Raw genomic sequence first — 18,429 nt, forward strand, 5'->3', positions numbered from 1 at the left:
TCCCCCCCCCCATGGGCCCTGTTCTGTGTGTGACAGGGTAGAGTCATAACCTCCCCATCGGCCCTGCCCTGAGTGTGACAGGGTGCGGTGCCCCAACCCCCTGATCTGCCCTGCTCTGTGGGTGACAGGGGGCAGTGTCCCAACTCCCCTATCGGCCCTGCTCTGTGTGTGACAGGGGGGAGCTCCTCAACCCCCTGATGGGCCCTGCTCTGTGAGTGACGGGGGGAGCTCCTCAACCCCCTGATCGGCCCTGCTCTGTGCATGACAGGGGGATGCTCCCCAACCCCCTGATCGACCTTGCTCTGTGCGTGACAGGGTACGGAGCCCCAACCCCCCTGATTGACCCTGCTCTGTGCGTGACAGGGGGTGGCCCCACAACCTCCCCATGGACCCTGCCTTAAGTGTGACGGGGGCGGTGCCCCAACCCCCTAATTGGCCCTACCCTGAGTGTGACTGAGGGTGGCATCGCAACCTCCTGATCTGCCCTGCTCTGTGCATGACAGGGGGCGGAGCCCCAACTCCCCAATCAGCCCTGCTCTGAGCCCGACCATGGGGTGCACCTAGGGATTGGGCCTGCCCTCTGTCACCCAGGAGCAGGCCTAAGCCAGCAGGTCGTTATCTCCCGAGGGGTCCCAGACTGCGAGAGGACTCAGGCTGGACTGAGGGAACCCCCTTCCTCCCCCCGAGTGCACAAATTTTTGTGCACCGGGCCTCTAGTTTAATATAAGTATGGTCCAAATAGTTCACAAAGGCGAAATATTCCATGGAACATACTTATACTAAAAATTATTCATTGTTTACCTGTAATTCAATTTGTAAAAGGCATCATATTTTTTATTTGTTAAATATGGTAACCCTAATAAAAGCCATTTATTACCCCTGATGTATATGGCTGACCCTGCTCACAAGCATGTAAAAATCTTAGATAAGTTGATTTACCTATAAGAAAATGTTTATAGTTTTTCTGAATTTTCAATTATAGTGGAAATAAGCCTTTATCCTTTTAGCTGAATTGTCCCCCTACTTGCCTCACATTGTTTTCATTCCTAATCTCTCACTTTTCTTCATATAACACATTTTAAGGATTGCATTTTTATTTGTGATAAAACCCATAATAGAATATACATACAGGTCACATAAAAATACATGAGGATGATAATTAAACTATACAGTGTTGGATAGGTAGTATGATTAAAGAATTACACATTTATTGTATACAGTGTCACTAATGTCAATGAGTTTCTTCTTAGAAGCACTTCTTGCACAAAAAGTATGTTTTAGCAGTAATAGAGTGAACACGTTAAAAATACTACTTATAGAACAACTACAACTTCAAAACATTCAATTGAACTCGATCTCATGGATTTGTTTACCACTTGACAAATGACCCTGATTTACAATGACCTCTCAATAACATACCAGGGGAAAGCAGCATGAAGCCCATCACTTGCAGAAGCAATTACAGAAAATCCCTTTGAACAGTAGCACCGTTCCACATTATTATATGCACGTGTGTTACATTGCACCTTCCTGAGTTGAACATTGAAAACTGTAGCCATATGAAACACCAAAATGGATGACTTTATCCCAGCCTGGGCCTTCACTGGTGGTAGTAGTAATTTTGACCATCATAGCTATCATAGCCACGCCCTTTATAGTAGCTGTACTCATCCTCATAGGCTCGGTAATTGTCCCCTCGAGGTTCCGCATTCTCATTTTCATAGACTTCATATCCATTGTCATAGTCATTGGTGCCTGTTTGTTCATACTCCCCCTCATATTCAGTGGTAGTGGTTCCCCCCTGTGGTGGGGGGGTGGTCCCATAGGCCTCCTGTGGTGGAGTGGTGGGTTCAAACCCGCCATTGTCCTGCTCTCCAGCCACTGTGGTTCCTTCTGCATTTTCTTCTTCCCCTTCTTCTTCTTCTTCTTCTCCATTGTCTCCACCACTGCTGCCATTGCCATTTTCTACATCTGTGCTGTTGGTGCTAGTGCCATTTATGCCTTGCCCATTTTCATCCACTTCTGCTTCGTTTTCTTCATTTTCATTTTCTTCCTCTTCCTCTTCTTCTTCTTCTTCTTCTTCTTCACTTTCCTCCTTTTTTGTAGCCTTCTTTCCTACATCTCCAGCCTGGAAGGGAAAATTTGAAAGAATCCAAATCTAGGCATGAAAAATTGTAAAAAAAGCCATCACTTCATTCAACACCGATTGTACTGATAGCCTTGTTCTAGATGTAATTCTGAATTGAAGCCAATTTAACTTACAAAAGGATTGGTGGGGACTTCAAAAATTCAGAATTTGGACCTTTGTCTCTGGGCTTTGAAGGAGAAAAATGTACTTGATAAATGGGCTGTCTCTGTAGGAGATGCTTTCTATAGCTTTGCTACTCACTTTCTGTCTTGAATCCTGTTCCCTGAAATGTAATGGCATCTCTCAAGACCTTTAATCCATTGCTAAGATGCTTGTCCTTAATCTTCTGTTATAATGTACAAGTCACTGTAATATCATGGGAAGAGAACTTGCATGGAAAAAGATCTTTCCTTATTTGTAAACCAGAAAATTGTATCTGCTCTTGCTTTCTCAGTGAGTTAAAAAGACAATACAGAATTCTCTGTATATAGTGTCAGGATAACCTTAAGCTTCAGTGGAGGAATGAGGTCATATTTAACATTGGGGTAAATTATTACCTTCTTGGGAAGTTGGATGGCAGCTAGGCCTACATTTCCCGTTCCAGGCGTGGTCTCCTCTCCATAGCCAGGTGTCGTAGCAGAAAGGGTGGAGTTCTCAGCCTCGGATTCTTCATCTTCATTAGACTCTTCATTGTTTGCTTCTTCATTTGAATTCTCCTGGTAGAAACGTCCAGAGCAAAAGAAGTTATTTTAGCCAGAAGATAACTTGAGATTTGTTGGAGTCATGGACCATTGTTGGGAAAAAAGGCTTTGTATTGCTCAGCCAGCTCATCACCCATGTTGATAATTCTGCTTCCTCTTATGCCATTTGCACTTCTAACTTTTTATAACTCAACTCAAAGTTACCACATACTATGTATCTCACTATGGTGTGTTTTAGATATTTTTACATTCTATTTAATTAATTCATAAATATTTGTATAAAAATTTCAGCCTATCTTTCTATACGGTATCACAACATACAGGACTTAGGTTCTTAAAGTCTCACAATTAAAGTCTTTTTCGTTAACTGAAGTAATATAATTTAAGTTGATTCAATTTAAGTTGATTAAAAATGTTTGATTTAAATAATTAAAATTTAAAAAATCTTATTAGCAACTACTACAACATGGTAGCAAATTAATTCTTATACTTGTTGACAAATTAGCTGAGAACTTTATAACTATTTTTCTTTAGTTCTTCATAGCAGCACTGTAAGGCAGGATTATTCTTCTTACTCTTTAGAAAAATAAATTGAGCTCAGAAAAGCTAAAAACTTGCTTAAGTTCTCATGGTAAGTGATGAAACTATATCTTTCTAACTCAAAAAGCTGAGCCTTTGAAGTTTTTGATGATGGTTAGAATTTATCTGAGTTGTCCACATTACCACTAGTATATATTTTTCAAAAGGGAATTTTTTTATATAAACCAACTCCTTTCAAACAAATTGATAGCATGTCTTATTTATTACCAAAAAAAATGAATGCATCTCATTAGTTTTTAAGCTTATTAAAAGAAAAAGGATATATTTAATTCAAGATCTATCTGCCAATTGTAAGCCAGTTCTATGGCATATGCTGTATTCAAAAGATGTCAAGAATTTGACATGCAATCAGTTTTTCTGTGCAATGAGGAAACTAGACACTCCAAGAAACCCTAGTAATATATTATGCTCTGCATGAATATGTTTTTTAAAAATTACCTCTCCTCAAATGAATGCTTATTATAATCTTTTAACATTTTAGTCTTTTTCCTTTACTCCATGTTGTTAGGCAACTGTTTGTTAATTGAATTAATTTCACAAAGTATTTCATAGCTAATATTAAAAATCAGGAATTCATTTCTATAGAATTTATTTACTTTAAGTCCTGGAAATTGAATTTATTTTAATGTATTTTTAAAGATAGTGTGATGTTAGGATTACTTTAACTAGGGATCCTATATTTGAAGACTTGAAAAACAAATAAAACTCAGATTTAGTCTGCCTTATTATTAAAAAAGAATATGTTTGTTCGGCAGGTGTGGCTCAGTGGTTGAGCATCAACCCAGGAACCACGAGATCTTAGTTCAATTCTCGGTCAGGGCACATGCTCAGGTTGTGGGCTCAATCCTCAGTAGGGGGCATGTAGGAGGCAGCCCATCAACGATTTCTCATCATTGATGTTTTTATCGCTCTCTCTCTGTCTCCCTTACTCTCTCTAAAATCAATAAAAACATATTTAAATATAAAAATAAATATGTTTGCTTCAGAAAATTTATAAATTCCACTGTTTCAGTGAATTCTTGGGAATGCTAGGGTCAACCCCAAAACAATATCCAAGCTAATTGTGTTAAATAGTCCACAAACACCATACTGTTTATTTATTTTTTCATGTTTACATTTTAGTCCAACAAATGAAATCTTTCAGGTGTGGAGGAGGGATGATCCTTAGAGTATGAAGATATACAAGCTGGGTCCTGTACCCTCATTTCACAGGTGAAAAATCTGAGGTCCGATGAAATAAATGACTCATATGAGGTCAATAGACAGCAGATAATTAGTGGCAGGGTCATGAATAAAGGCCCAAACTCCCAATTTATAGACATTTATATTTTCTCCTACAACACCCTTTCTTTTCCTAGATATTCTATTTGAGGATGTCCTGCTGCAATAAGTTAAAAAGGAAAATAGGCCAATCTGTTTATTAGCAGTAACTTGTACTTTAAAAAGTATTATTAACCCACTAGAATGCTAAAATGACTGAAAGAAAAAGTGTTGGTGAGAACCCTCCTACTGACGGTGGGAGCTCACGTTGGTACACCTGCCTTGGAAAGCTGTTTAGTTGAATCTACTCAGGTTAAACATATGCATAGCCTTTTGACTTAGGAATTTCACTTCCAGGTAAATTGGCGACCAGAAATGAATGCATATGTCACCAGAGGGAATGCTAGAATGTTCATAGAAACCACCCAAATGCCCATAAACAGAAGAATAATACATTGTGGTACATTAACATAATGAAATACTAACAATGGGAGTGAATAAGTTACAACTATAGAACAATATAAATCAGTCTCTGAAATTGAAAGAACAGGACACACATGGAAGAGTATATGCTGTGTGATTCCACATATGCATACAATACACAGAAAGGTAAAAAAATCTGTTGCGAGTCAACATAGCAGTTGCCTTGGTGGGGGTTGGTTAATGAATGGAATGGAGCCCAAAGCATGGGTTGTTTTTTTATGTGAGTGCCAGTTACACTTGTGTGTTCAGTTTCTGAAATTTCAGCAATCTGCATACTCATGATCATTGTGTTAAGTGTATTGTATTTTAACAGAGGTTTTGTAGTTATTGAGACTGAATAGTTTAGAAGTGGAAAAAAATATATGTTTACCAAATCGAAAATATGCCTACACACCTTCTCATGTGAATACAATTCTTGGAGACTATGTTTAGTCTGAATTGCCAATGAACTTGTAGGGAAGAAATGGGGGCAAAGTGCTTGTAGAATCTCTTTAGAATGGAAGACTCCAAGTTTTTTTCATCCACTTTTCAATGATCACTTTTAGTGAATGATCTTTGGAGCATTTATTCCTCTGACGGTTCAAAACCAAACCACCAAAAATTACTGGGCACCATATATGTATAAGAAACAGTGCTATTCAGGACAAGGAGATACAGAAAACAGTACTGCACTATTTCTCCCTAAAGAGGAATGAAACCTATGGTCTCTAACAGGGGTCCTCAAACTTTTTAAACAGGGGGCCAGTTCACTGTCCCTCAGACCGTTGGAGGGCCGGACTATAGTTTAAAAAAACAACTATGAACAAATTCCTATGCACACTGCACATATCTTATTTTGAAGTAAAAAAAACAAAACGGGAACAAATATAATATTTGTATTTGCATGTGGCCCACGGGCCGTAGTTTGAGGACACCTGGACTCTCTAAGTTCTTTGGGTCATGGGGAGTTTAAAAATAATTTCTTGGAGGATCATATATGTTCAGTGGTTATTGGCAAAATTTTGAGTGTGTGTGATTGCATCTGAGTAGTAAAGGCATCCTATTACTCCTCCATCCCCAACCACCATTACAACAAGTGAAGAGCCTTGGGAAATCTAGCTGGCAAGGCAATTTTACAATCACTGTACAGTGAACAGCTGTAGTTAAGTGGATTATCCTAGCTTAGTTCTTCTGTAAGATTACTATGTTCAATACAGGCAGAAATTTGTGGGATTTAGTAGGTGGCATTTTTCCTGGTACTGGCTTGATATTCTTGGTAAGGCCTTTCTTTAAGCTAGTAGGGTAAATTATTGTACTGGAAATGTTAATTTTACAGTTTAAAAAATTAAACTAATTATTTGTCATTTTTAAAGTTCCTGCACTGTTTTGTTTTCAAGATTAACAAACATTTATTCATGATCCATTTTTTACTGTCATTGTCCATTCATAAATAGCACCTATGAATACCTGAACTTAGAAGGTTCCCAAACCAGTGGATTGCTATAATTGATAACCCAGAAAAATGTACCTAATTAGTACATATCCTTGGGTAAGAGTGTCAATTATAAACATGTTAGCACAGTTTCTAAGATATATAGATGAATTTTAGCCATGACTACACTGATTTTTAGTACGATATTGGAAGACATTTTTACATCTTGAGTATTTGCATTTCTGTAAAAACATGAATTTTGTCATTAATCAAAAAAGACATGAAATTCCTACTAAAAAGAACAATGCTACTTTGGTGGGTCAAGAAAGGCTGATGAATCACAATAACACTGTAGTGTAGAGGATATAAGATTAGTTTTCAAATACTACTCACTTGGTAAATTTAGTCATTAAAATAAGCATTTCACTGAGTTTAGAACTATTATACACTTGTATTTTACCATCATGTTCTATCCACTTAAATGTAAATAACACTTTCTTTCCTTTTTATCAGAATTCAGACTTCTTCCACTTAAAATGGGGCCACTTTTGGTTTTGTGTACAGGTCACTTTAACCCCAAACTGCAATAGTTTTAAACAGGTCATTTTAGTTTATTCTAATTTAAGTAACATTTTACTTATCCAAAATAGAAGACTGTGGGCAGTTGGTAAGCTGGCAATGCTGTTTGCTGAGTCCCTACTACAGTAAACTAGTTTCCTATTTGTTTTTGTGCTGCCTGGTTTGTTAGAAAAAAACTGCAGAAATTTCTTACCTCTTCCCCTTCCTCCTCTTCTGAGCTATCACCATCTCCATTTTCTTCAGATGAGTCACTGTTCTAAAAAAATGTACACATGAATTCATACACATGTGATTATATATGTAGATTTACATTTATTAGAACAGTTCTCGTGCTAATGTGAAAAAGGAGATTGGGCACAAATAAAATGAGGTTAGAGAGGAAAAGGTATTTTACAATGATCAAGATATGTATGAGATATTCCATTTTTACCCTCAAAGCATAGACAATCTGTTAAAAACACTTTGTATGTAAAAACTAGAGCAATGAATTACAAAATTGCTTAGCTCTAAGAGACCAAGAGGATTATCTGGTCCAATTTCTTTTTTTTACAAAGAAGGAATCTGAAGCCCAGAATGGTCATAACATCAACCAGTTCAAGGCAAATCTTGGGCTAGGCGTAGATCACATTATTTTCTTTTCTTTATAAAATATGAATAAAATGATGATTAGGTTTATTATACTAGTAAAATGATTCTCTTAAGTAATTCATGTTCCTGGTGAGTTTAAATTAGAATTTGACTTTAAATTTGCATATAATTTTTATTATCTTTCTATATAAAACTAATATCTAAAAGTGTAATATGTATTAGTATACAGGTATGGGCAAAAGTAGGTTTATAGTTGTAATATAAAAATAACATAATAATAAATAAATAATAATATAAAAATAATCTCTCTTGCATACTCACAGCTATAAACCTATTTTGGCCACCCTGTATATTGGAAGTTATTTAAGAGAAAAATTAATTCATTTATGAAATTTTAGAGTACCATCCCTCTATATAGCTCAATATTGAATGAGAATAAATTGAACCAAGGAATCTGATATACAAATATAATTATAAATTAATGAGCTTTGCTACTTTTTACAGGAAAACGCAAATCTAAACTTTTGCTTTCAGAGCCTTTAAGACAGTTGAGGAGATTCTTCATCTTTCTCCCAGTTTGAATCTAATTGAAGTTTCCTTCTTTCTGTGCCACAACTTTTAAAGGCAGCAGGTATACAAATGGATACCCAACTTATGATTCTGTCATTTTCTACTTTGCAAATGTTAATTTTGATTCTGACTCAGTTAAATTCCATGGGCCTTAGACAATATAGCTGCAGAAGAACCTCCAGGTTAGAAATCGGATTTTAGGAAACAGTCCGGATCCAGTCCTACTCAGGGCCATCCTGCTGGGCTTATTCCTCAGGTGGCCACACCTTCCACCCAAGGAAAGGGAATGCTTGTCCCCGTGAGCCAAGAATAGCCTTGGGTGGAAAAGAGAATAATTAGACCTGCTCTTCCACTGCCATGACCTTAATGGTTGTTCTTTTCCCAGCCCAGAGAGTAAATAAAGAAAGATATTATATTTGAACTACTTTTATTTGTTAGTTAAATTACATAGGGAGGACAGCATATTTTGCTTCAGTGGGAGTGTTTCATCATTTTCCAAACTTTCTCATGTCTAGCTTTATTCCTAGCCCAAACACATCCCCTTCAATTAATATCTACAGTGAGAACAATTATAAAACTGAATGTAATGCCTTGAAGCCTGGGCTTTTCCTTCATTTCCTATCTTTCATTTATTCCTATTATAATTTGTCACTAAATCCTATGGATGTTCCGCGCCGAAACCGGTTTGGCTCAGTGGATAGAGTGTCGGCCTGCGGACTGAAAGGTCCTAGGTTCGATTCCGGTCAAGGGCATGTACCTGGGTTGCGGGCACATCCCCAGTAGGAGATGTGCAGGAGGCGGCTGATCGATGTTTCTCTCTCATCGATGTTTCTAACTCTCTATCTCTCTCCCTTCCTCTCTGTAAAAAATCAATAAAATATATTTTAAAAAATAAATAAATAAATAAATCCTATGGATTTTCCAAAAGTATATATATATATATATATATATATATATATATATATATATTAACCATTACTCCTTCTACCTTCTATCACTCCATCTATTCAACTCCCAAGTATACATTCCAGGCATTGTACTGAGAATGAGGGTCATAACAAGAGATGAGGTTGGAAATATGGACAGTTTCTCTGTATTGAGCACTGTGATAGCTGAGATGAGTTCAATATCCTATATAATAAAAGCCTAATATGCTGTGTCCAGTTGTCCAGTCATCCATTCAACCAATCAAAACATAATATGCTAATGATATGCTAAGGCTGCTCAACCACTCACTATGATGTGCACTGACCACCAGGGGGCAGACAGTCTACCAGTTGACCAGGCACTATGACGTGCACTGACCACCAAGGGGCATATGCTTTGACTGGTAGGTTAGCTTGCTGCTGGGGTCTGGCCAATCAGACTGAGTGAGACCGGCAGGACACGCCCTGGAGCCCTCCCGCAGTCCCTCCTCAGCTGGCCAACCCCCTGCGTCCCTCCCCGGCCCTGATCATACTCTGGTGGGGTCCCTCGGCCTGGGCTGTGACCTCTCGCAATCTGGGACCCCTCAGGGGATGTCAGAGAGCCAATTTTGGCCTAATCTTGCTCAACGCAGGAGCTGCCCTCTGGTGGTCAGTGTGCTCCCACAGGGGGAGTGCTGCTCAGCCAGAGCCGGGCTCATGGCTGGCGACTGCAGCAGCAGTGGCAGGAGCCTCTCCCGCCTCTGCGGCAGAGCTAAGGATGTCCAACTGTGGACAGCAGGCCTACACTGTCAGTCGGACATCCCCTGAGGGCTCCTGGACTGTGAGAGGGCGCAGGCCGAGCTGAGGGACCCCCTGCCTCGAGTGCACAAATTTCGTGCACTGAGCCCCTAGTGAGAAATATAAGATAATGTTCTTGCCCTCAAAGAGTTCACATACTAATCAATTATCAGTTGAATCATAAAAATCATAAAAAAGCAATTTCTTCAATTAAAAATGCTTAAGATATGACCTTATTTATACTTCAATGTCTATAGCACACCAATAGATAAGTTATGGTAGACTGTTAATAGCTTTGCAATCACTATAGCATGTTTCATACAAGTTGGTATTTTAGAAATAATTATATATAAATAGATTTGTTTAAATAAAACACAAATTTCAAAGTCAATACAGCTGAATCCATTGTGGAGTGACAATCTGAGCAGTAAGTAATAGACTTAAGAGAATAAATAATGAAGAGCAATGAAAAATATACAAGTAAACATAAGAAAAAAGTCTTGAAAGTCAAACTGCAAAATAGAAGAGTATATCATAAATACTATGTAAGAGTGTTAAATGGGGAGATATATTTTATTGGATTCTTTTTTAAAAAAACAACTATCTTACTTTCATATTTTTAATTAGTTGAGATGGACCAATTTGCAGATAATTTGTGGAAATTTTGTATATTAAAGATATACTTAGAGTCTGTCAATGGAAAATAAAACTTTTCCTAATATCATTTCAGTATAGGTATTTTAATTGGACCACATATATAAATTTCTAGGTGTGAATATCTTTTTAAGTCCCTGGTATTTTAGAAAGTTGAGGAGCTACTCAGAAAGTTGAATTTATTATCATTTCTGTTTTATTTAAGAAAGAAAACGAAGTAAACTTTCAAATGAACAGTGTTTATTTATGGGCTTGAGGTGAACCAAAGAATGGAAGACAATTCTGAAAACCCACAGCTCTTGTATCATTTGTGTTCATATTTCTTTGGCCACACACATTCCCCATAATTATTACGGTGCTAGAAATACTTTAAAATGATCATTTCCTATCACTGTATGAGTTAGAGATGGGTTGGCCCAACCTATGGGAGAATGCTGTGCCAAGCCACTGTGCTGAGGCATTCTTTTCAGCATCTTGACTGCTTTTAGTGTCTCAGGAGTCCTGAGTCAAATGGTGCATAATTGGTACCCTCAACCCAAACTGTATAGGAATAAAAATAGTGCAATTCTGGTTGGTTGTGTATTTAAAATCAACACCACACCCTCCAGTTTTCAAAGGCCCTCTTCACAGGTAACCCAATAAAAATGGAAACTTGTATTTTTAGTTTGGCTATTTTTCTTTTTGTTTTCAAGAATGTTTTGTTTTTCTCATAAGCATGTTGGTTTACTTCATGAATTTCTCTCTTTCCTCTGCAGTTCTTGAGTCATTATAATAATTATGCTCCACTGTGACCTACACAGGTCAAAGGTTCAAAAAATCCTCAGCAATCAACATTGATTATCAAAAATTTCTTTTTAAATGGTCTCCACTATTTATAAACTCAATTTTTTCTACCAATTAAAGGTTTCTAAAATTGTTGGATGTAAAACAACTGTATGACGGTATTGAATCAACTATAACATGATGATTAATGGCCTTGTCATTGACTTAGTTATCAACAACTGATGAAATCGTCCACTTTTGCCAGTGAGTTAGCCAAAATACCTGAATCCAATATGCCAAGGTATTTGCTTTTATTATATTCTAGACTGGACCCAAATGATTTTACTCTGTTTGGTATATCTTTGCTTTAAAAGAGAACTAAGGATAAATTTTATTTTATTATGTTAAAAACAAACTTTGTATTAAGTGATCTTTCTGGCTGAGTTTCAGTGAGAGTTTAATTCAGTGTTTCATAGTTAAATTTGACACAAGACACTGGGGGGTAGGGGAGGCCAGGGAAAGGTCAAGGGGGAAAATAAAAAGGAGATATATGTACTACTCTTTGTAATATTTTAAGCAATGAAACAAAATTTAAAAAACTTTGATTCTCTTTCAATTGAAATGGGCAAAAAGAAAAATTAGTGTTTATACTTACCTGAACTGCAAATCGTTTTAGAGGAGGGTAAAAGTAGGCGTGCTTATAAAGATAATACCGAGGTCTGTACTTAAAAACCTGCATAAACAAAATAAATATATATTCATGTTTAATGTGCAAATACACCCAGAGTAAGTGTAGTCAGGCCAAGAAGTATGCTAAAATTAATTACCGCATTTTCTTCAGAATCCTCTAATTTGGCTCTTCGGTGAAAATTTTTCATCTGTTTAAAAAATATTTAATTATTACATATCCTCTCATTGACATAAAAAAGATAAAAAATGGAAATAAATATACGTTTTTAATAAAGAACTTACTGAGAAAGCACAGGCCATTCCCAAAATGCTGAGCAAAATTAAAGCAGTCTTCATTTTGGTGATTGCTTCTGGAATTAATGAAGTGGTAAAGTTAATAAATATTAAAAATAAAAGTGCAATTTTTTTTGCTCATACTAGATGATGAAATATTTAATTTGTTTTTATTTCTCCCCAATTATAGTTTTGAGTAATTATGACCAAATTTCTGCTTTTGTTTAAAATTTGTTCCTTTTATTTAAGGGATAGAAGACTGACTGTACCCACCTGTTTAAATAATCTTGAGTCCCATATTTGGTCTTAACCTATCTGCTATGATGTGTCACTAGAAGACCATCTCTTCACTTCAAAGGGTATGAATGCTTAGCATACGTCACACTGGGGCTGGTAGGCCTCCTAATATCACTGACATAGGATTATTAGCTAAGTGAATTGAATTGTTAGTGTGGTTATGAGATCTGTTTCTTTTCTTTTTCATTAAAAACAAAGCAAAAATTGAATACATTGAAATGATTGTTTTCATGCCAATGATTCTACAGGTGTTTCCAACTTCTAGGTAGCTTTTGAACTAAAATGTCTTTTGTAAAATTGAGATGAGGCACCATTTTCCTATGAATATTTTAGAATACTCGGTATCTTTGTGTGTGTGTGGAGTGATCCATAATATGTGAAATACTATTCTCATAGCATGTTGCACCAACAGCCATGTCTTAGGATGTTGCTGTGTCACCTTAAAATATGGGGGGCAAATTTCCTTAAATTAGGTTTTTCTCCAGCTCCATTTATGCTTTCCATCACTAGTAGGGGAGTCTGTCATGGGGTAGGTCAGGGGTTTTCTGGGGTCAGGGAACTGAAGATGCCATTCTCAGAGTGGGAGTAATTCCTGAACAGTCTTGGGGTTTGTAGCCATGCAAAGATTTCAGTTCCATGTGGAATCCTCATAAGTAAAGGGAAGAGAATTAGTGAAATCCTACCTTAATTGAATTGTATTTGATAAAACCCAGTTTAATAGAGGCTGCATAAACTAGCTGACAGCCTACTAACACCCACCCGCTTGCACTGACATACACATTTAACCGTGAGTGCTTTCTCAGTCAGAGCGACAGCTTTGCTACCTTCTAGAAGCAATATGTAATGGTGATGGCAATTTCCCTATAGGCACACTTGGAAAAGTTACATTTAAAATGTGTAAAACCCATGTATATACTGTACCATGGAGGTTGATTTGCGTTTTGTCACCATTCACAAGATTTATTGCATCCGTTCTGGGTATCTCACGCTAAAAGTAAACATTACATCAGGGAAGGTTTGAGGCCTGAAGGAGCTTGTTGGGTCCTAAGCCACATTCTATTTGTGGCAGAGTGGGTCTTTGATGTTGATGCCGACACATTTCCTCACAGTCTTCCTACTTTAGGAAAAGTTCTTGGTGGTCACACTGGATAAAGAGATCTTGCCCCTGAAGGGGGTTCATCTGTTTAAGAAGCTTTCATTGTCCTTGGGGTGCTCTGAATAATACTTTGAACTTTGCCAGCTATAATCCAGCCCCCCTACCTTCACCCCCACCCCTCCCAAAAAAACAGAAAGATTGTTGTTCTGTAGCTTTATGAAAAAGAGTTGGGATAGTAATAATATCTTAAAGAGATAAAAAGTTGAATACATAGGACTGTAGAAAGAGTTTTCATTATGTAAATTTCTTAGGACAAACCATAAAGATAACTAGATGAAAGCACAGCAGGGGCAATATGAAAAGAACCGAGATACTCAGGTAGGCAACAACTGGCTGCCTACATAAATCTCATTTTATTTACTTTGCAATTCGGCAAAAGCAAAGACCTCTGTATTGACCATAATAACCCAGACAACAATTTAACGGATATTAAAGTTATTCTTAACGGATAGTTTTGTGACTCTGATTACAAGTTTTTGTTGGGAAAAGTACGATAAACCACCAATATCATCTATTTCTCTAGCACTAAATATTTTTCCATGCTGATTTCAGAGCTATAGGATAGTAACACTTTGAAACTGAACGTATAATGTATTGAAAAGATTTTATATAATGGAAATGCTAATTAGGCATAACTTATGGAGTGATCTGCATACAGTGAGGCAGATTTGCAAATGCAAAATAGAATTCACTCAGGTTGTCTGGACTGTCTCAGAATGAGGAAATAAACAGTTATCTATGAGATGCAGAGATAGAAAGCAGGAAGCATACTTGTCTAGTTAATAAGCTCAGTCTTTTGGAGGGAAAAATCTAAAGTCTGAGGTACTAATTTAATGGTAAACAAGTATGAAATTACATAGTCATTCTATACAGTTCAATAATATCAACATTTAAATAAAAAAATTTAAAGCCAAGTCCAGAAATGTAAAACATGGACTGTTTGATTTTTAGGATAACGAAGCTGTCATATTAAATCTTACCCGTTTGCAGTCCTGGGATGAAGAGGCAGGCTCACAGGAGTGAGTGACACAGATTGAGTATTTCCTCTGTCCTCTCACTCACTCATTCACTTGCCCTTGCTGGCTATAAACTCTCCTTTGCCTTCCAACAGCCAATCACTGTCACGGTCAAGGTGATGTCAGAATGTGGATTCTCACCAGAAAACCCCCAAACATCAACACTTTTTCAAGACACAGGCTCAGTTGAATAAACATGAAACATAGTTCTAGTGCCAAGAAGTTTGCATTGTGGAGTTTAATTGAAGGGTTAGATGAAGATGAATAGTTTGCTTTCTGAATATATATAATATACTGGATTTGAATTAAAATAGCAAAACATTTAACCATTTAAAAAATGTCATAATTATAGAAGTGTTTACTATGTTGAAAGGAAAAATACTTAGTCATCAAATATGGTCCTACATTATTAGTTTAGTAAAAACAATTAAATAATAAAGCACTGAATAACAATATTTCATATCAATTATCTTATATTTTCTTGAAATATGCTTCACTGCTTCATGAGTTAAAAAATCAGTATAATTAAATGTCAGAATTTATAAGATATATTTGCTAAAATATCACTGAGGATAAAAGTTTAAACTTTTAAGGATCATGCTACTGATAGGAAGGTTTTAGCTTTTGTTTTGTAAAATAAACCTCTTAGATTAGTTATTTATATGGTCCTTTCTTATTGCAGAAGCAATGTAACCAAATTCTTTTTCCCCTTGGGCTTCTGTATAGCGCTTTTCTGTTCATTTTCATATTTAATGTTTTATATATATAGAAAAATAGAATTATTGCTGGCAAGTGTGATCTGTTGTTACTGAAATGATTCATGAAAACTGAACACACAAAGGACTAGTTGATAAACTAAAGTGCTAAATTTTTTAATTTGCAAAGGGAAATTTAGTTTAATAGCTTGTATATTCTCCTTGTTCAGTAATTTTATTCTTCCTCAAGTAATTTTATTCTACCTGAGAAATCAAAACTTAATAAATACATCTATACTAATAAAAGGGTAATATACTAATTAGACCGGTAGACCTTCCGGGATACCTTCTGGATTTCATTCTGGACAAAGCCATGGTGGCAGGGCCAAGGTAGTTAGGGGCAATTATGCTGGCAGAGGAGGGCAGTTGGGGGCAAGCAGGCCAGCGGGGGGGGGGGGGCAGTTGGGGTTGAGCAGGCCGCCTGGGGGGGTGGCAGTTGGGGTTGAGCAGTCCAATAGGGAGTGGCAGTTGGGGGCGAGCAGACCAGTGGGGCGGGGGGGGGGTCAGTTGGGGGCAAGCAGGCTGGCGGGGGAGGCAGTTGGGGGTGAGCAGGCCAGCAGGGGGCAGGTGGGGGCGAGTTGGCAAGCAGGGGGGGGGGCAGTTGGAGGCGAGCAGGCTGGCAGGCGGTGGCAGTTGGGGGGGGATCAGGCTGGCAGGCAGAGTGGTTAGGGGTGATCAGGCAGGCAGGCAGGTGAGCAGTTAGGAGCCAATGGTCCCGGATTGGGAGATGGATGTCTGAGTACCGGTTTAGACCCAATCCCACAGGGATCTGGCATACACTGGCACTCAGACATCCCCCAAGGGGTCCCAGATTGGAGAGGGTGCAGGCCGGGCTGAGGGAAACTCTCCCCACGCCCGTGCATGAATTTCATGCACCAGGCCACTAATATATATATATATATATATATATATATATATATATATATATATATATATATATTTAAATCCTCACCCAAGGGGGTGCGGGGGGGAGAGAGAGAGAAGAGAGAGAAACACTGATGTGAGAGAGAACACTGATTGTCTGCTCTCCATATATGCCCTGATGGGAGATCAAACCAGCAACCCAGTAATGTGCCCCAACCAGGAATCAAAAAACCCAAAACCTTTTGATATATTGGATGATGCTCCAACCAACGAAGCCACACTGACCAGGGCCTGCCTTGGCTCTTTCAGAATGAAAGTCATAGAAAAAGAAGTGAGCCATGCTGGGCAGCATGGACTCAGGAAACAAGTTACAGAGGCAAAAGGAGGGCCCTTGGTAGCAGGTTCAGGGGGTTAGCCCAGGATGAAGTGTCGCTGCCCAATGCTCCCTGGTTGCAAGTCTCCTGGAAACCCTTAGAGCTTAAGAGAAAGAAAGCAAAGAAGGAGGGGGACATGCATGCTCAAGGCAGAGGATCCTTTGTCTTAAGGTTTTTTATCTGTTTTCTAAAGGCAGGAATTTTAGGGGAGGTATCAGGGTAAAGTTTCAACAGAATATTCATCAGCTTTCCACGTGTGTCCTTTAATAGGCTGATGAATCAAAATGAGCATATGGGGGAGGGGGAGGGTTGGGATAATTTTCTGGTCAGCTTTATTTTTATCTTGGATTTGTCTGGTTCTAATTGGTTTTTGTGTTATTTGTTCCCCTGACTTCATCCATTCTGGGGTTTGGCTGGCACTAATGGCACCATTTGGGTCTCTGTTATCTGTCTCCCTTACTAGGGTGATTTAAGCTACTCACTCTCTGGTTGGAGAGGAGAGATGTAAACCATTTTCTCCTAAATGTCCTTTGTTAGGGAAGATAAAATCTTGTAATTTATTAGCTGTCTGTTAATTGCTCAACCATTTGTTTAAATATCTGTCTCAATTTCCTCATTCCTCCTGCCAAGGAATATTCTAGCTTCTTACTAACCTGCCACAGATGTTTTGAATAAATCATCTTTTATTTCACAAAAGTTGCCTGGAAAATATAGACTCATAAAAAGAGAATGTAGATAGGCCCTTTTGATTTCTTTCAATCCCATCAATTTAGGTCAGCTTACCAAACTTTAACTTATTGAGCCTTCCACTTGTTGTCCTGAACCAGGGTAATGGAGACTCAATGAACCAGGACCTAGAGAGCCAAATCTAAGAAAGATCTGGTCCCCATCTTTAAAATTTTTACTGTTGTGCAGTGAGACAGACTTATAGTCCTAGGACACAGCAATCAAACTACCTACAAGATATTTTGCTGCAGAAATAGGGAGGTTTAATTCTAAATGACAAAAGGGCAGTGGAGCTGGGTCCTGACTTCAGAATAGGAATTCGCTAGGTTATCAAATGCTAGGAAAGCATTCTTGGGAATGGGTTTAAAAGACATGGAAATGTACGAACAGCATAAGCACCATCTGTGCTGAGTGCTTTCATGCTATTTCTTCCACTCGGGCTATCATTCCCATTTGATAGGTGAGGTAAGTGAGTCACAGTGATGGTAAGTATACCCTGGGCTTCACAGCTAATAAGTGGGAGAATCTAGGGATCAAAGTTAAGTCTGTCTAATTCTAGAGTCTACTTTTAATCACTACATATCCTCATTGGCACGTTCAGAAAGCTTTGTTAATTCAATAGATTGGAATAGAGTGAGTGAAAGTACTGACTAATGGCAGTGATTGGATAGGCAAAAACTAGAGGATGGAATGGGGCTATAGGTTGCACTAAGGGGTATGGACTCCATCATGGAAATTAGGAATACCAAAGTGTTAAAGCAGAATAATAATATATTTAATATTGCATCTTGAAAACAATATTCTGTGTTCAAGGCAGAACTAGGCTAAAAATGGCAATA

The 18,429-nt window shown here is 37.9% G+C and overlaps 1 protein-coding gene across 1 annotated transcript; it reads right to left on the minus strand.

The window, feature by feature from the left end:
• Window positions 1-1,082: 1,082 nt before the first annotated feature.
• Window positions 1,083-13,658, minus strand: IBSP (integrin binding sialoprotein). Its single transcript, XM_081109974.1, has 6 exons — window positions 12,412-13,658; window positions 12,267-12,317; window positions 12,095-12,172; window positions 7,356-7,418; window positions 2,686-2,844; window positions 1,083-2,128 (listed from the first exon to the last, which is right to left on the minus strand). Exons 1-6 carry the CDS (start codon window positions 12,463-12,465, stop codon window positions 1,601-1,603), a joined length of 933 nt encoding a protein of 310 aa, XP_080966100.1. The 5' UTR covers window positions 12,466-13,658; the 3' UTR covers window positions 1,083-1,600.
• Between the last annotated feature and the right edge of the window lie 4,771 nt (window positions 13,659-18,429).

Source organism: Myotis nattereri (assembly GCF_964212035.1).
Source record: "Myotis nattereri genome assembly, chromosome: 1".
Lineage (NCBI taxonomy): Eukaryota > Metazoa > Chordata > Mammalia > Chiroptera > Vespertilionidae > Myotis > Myotis nattereri.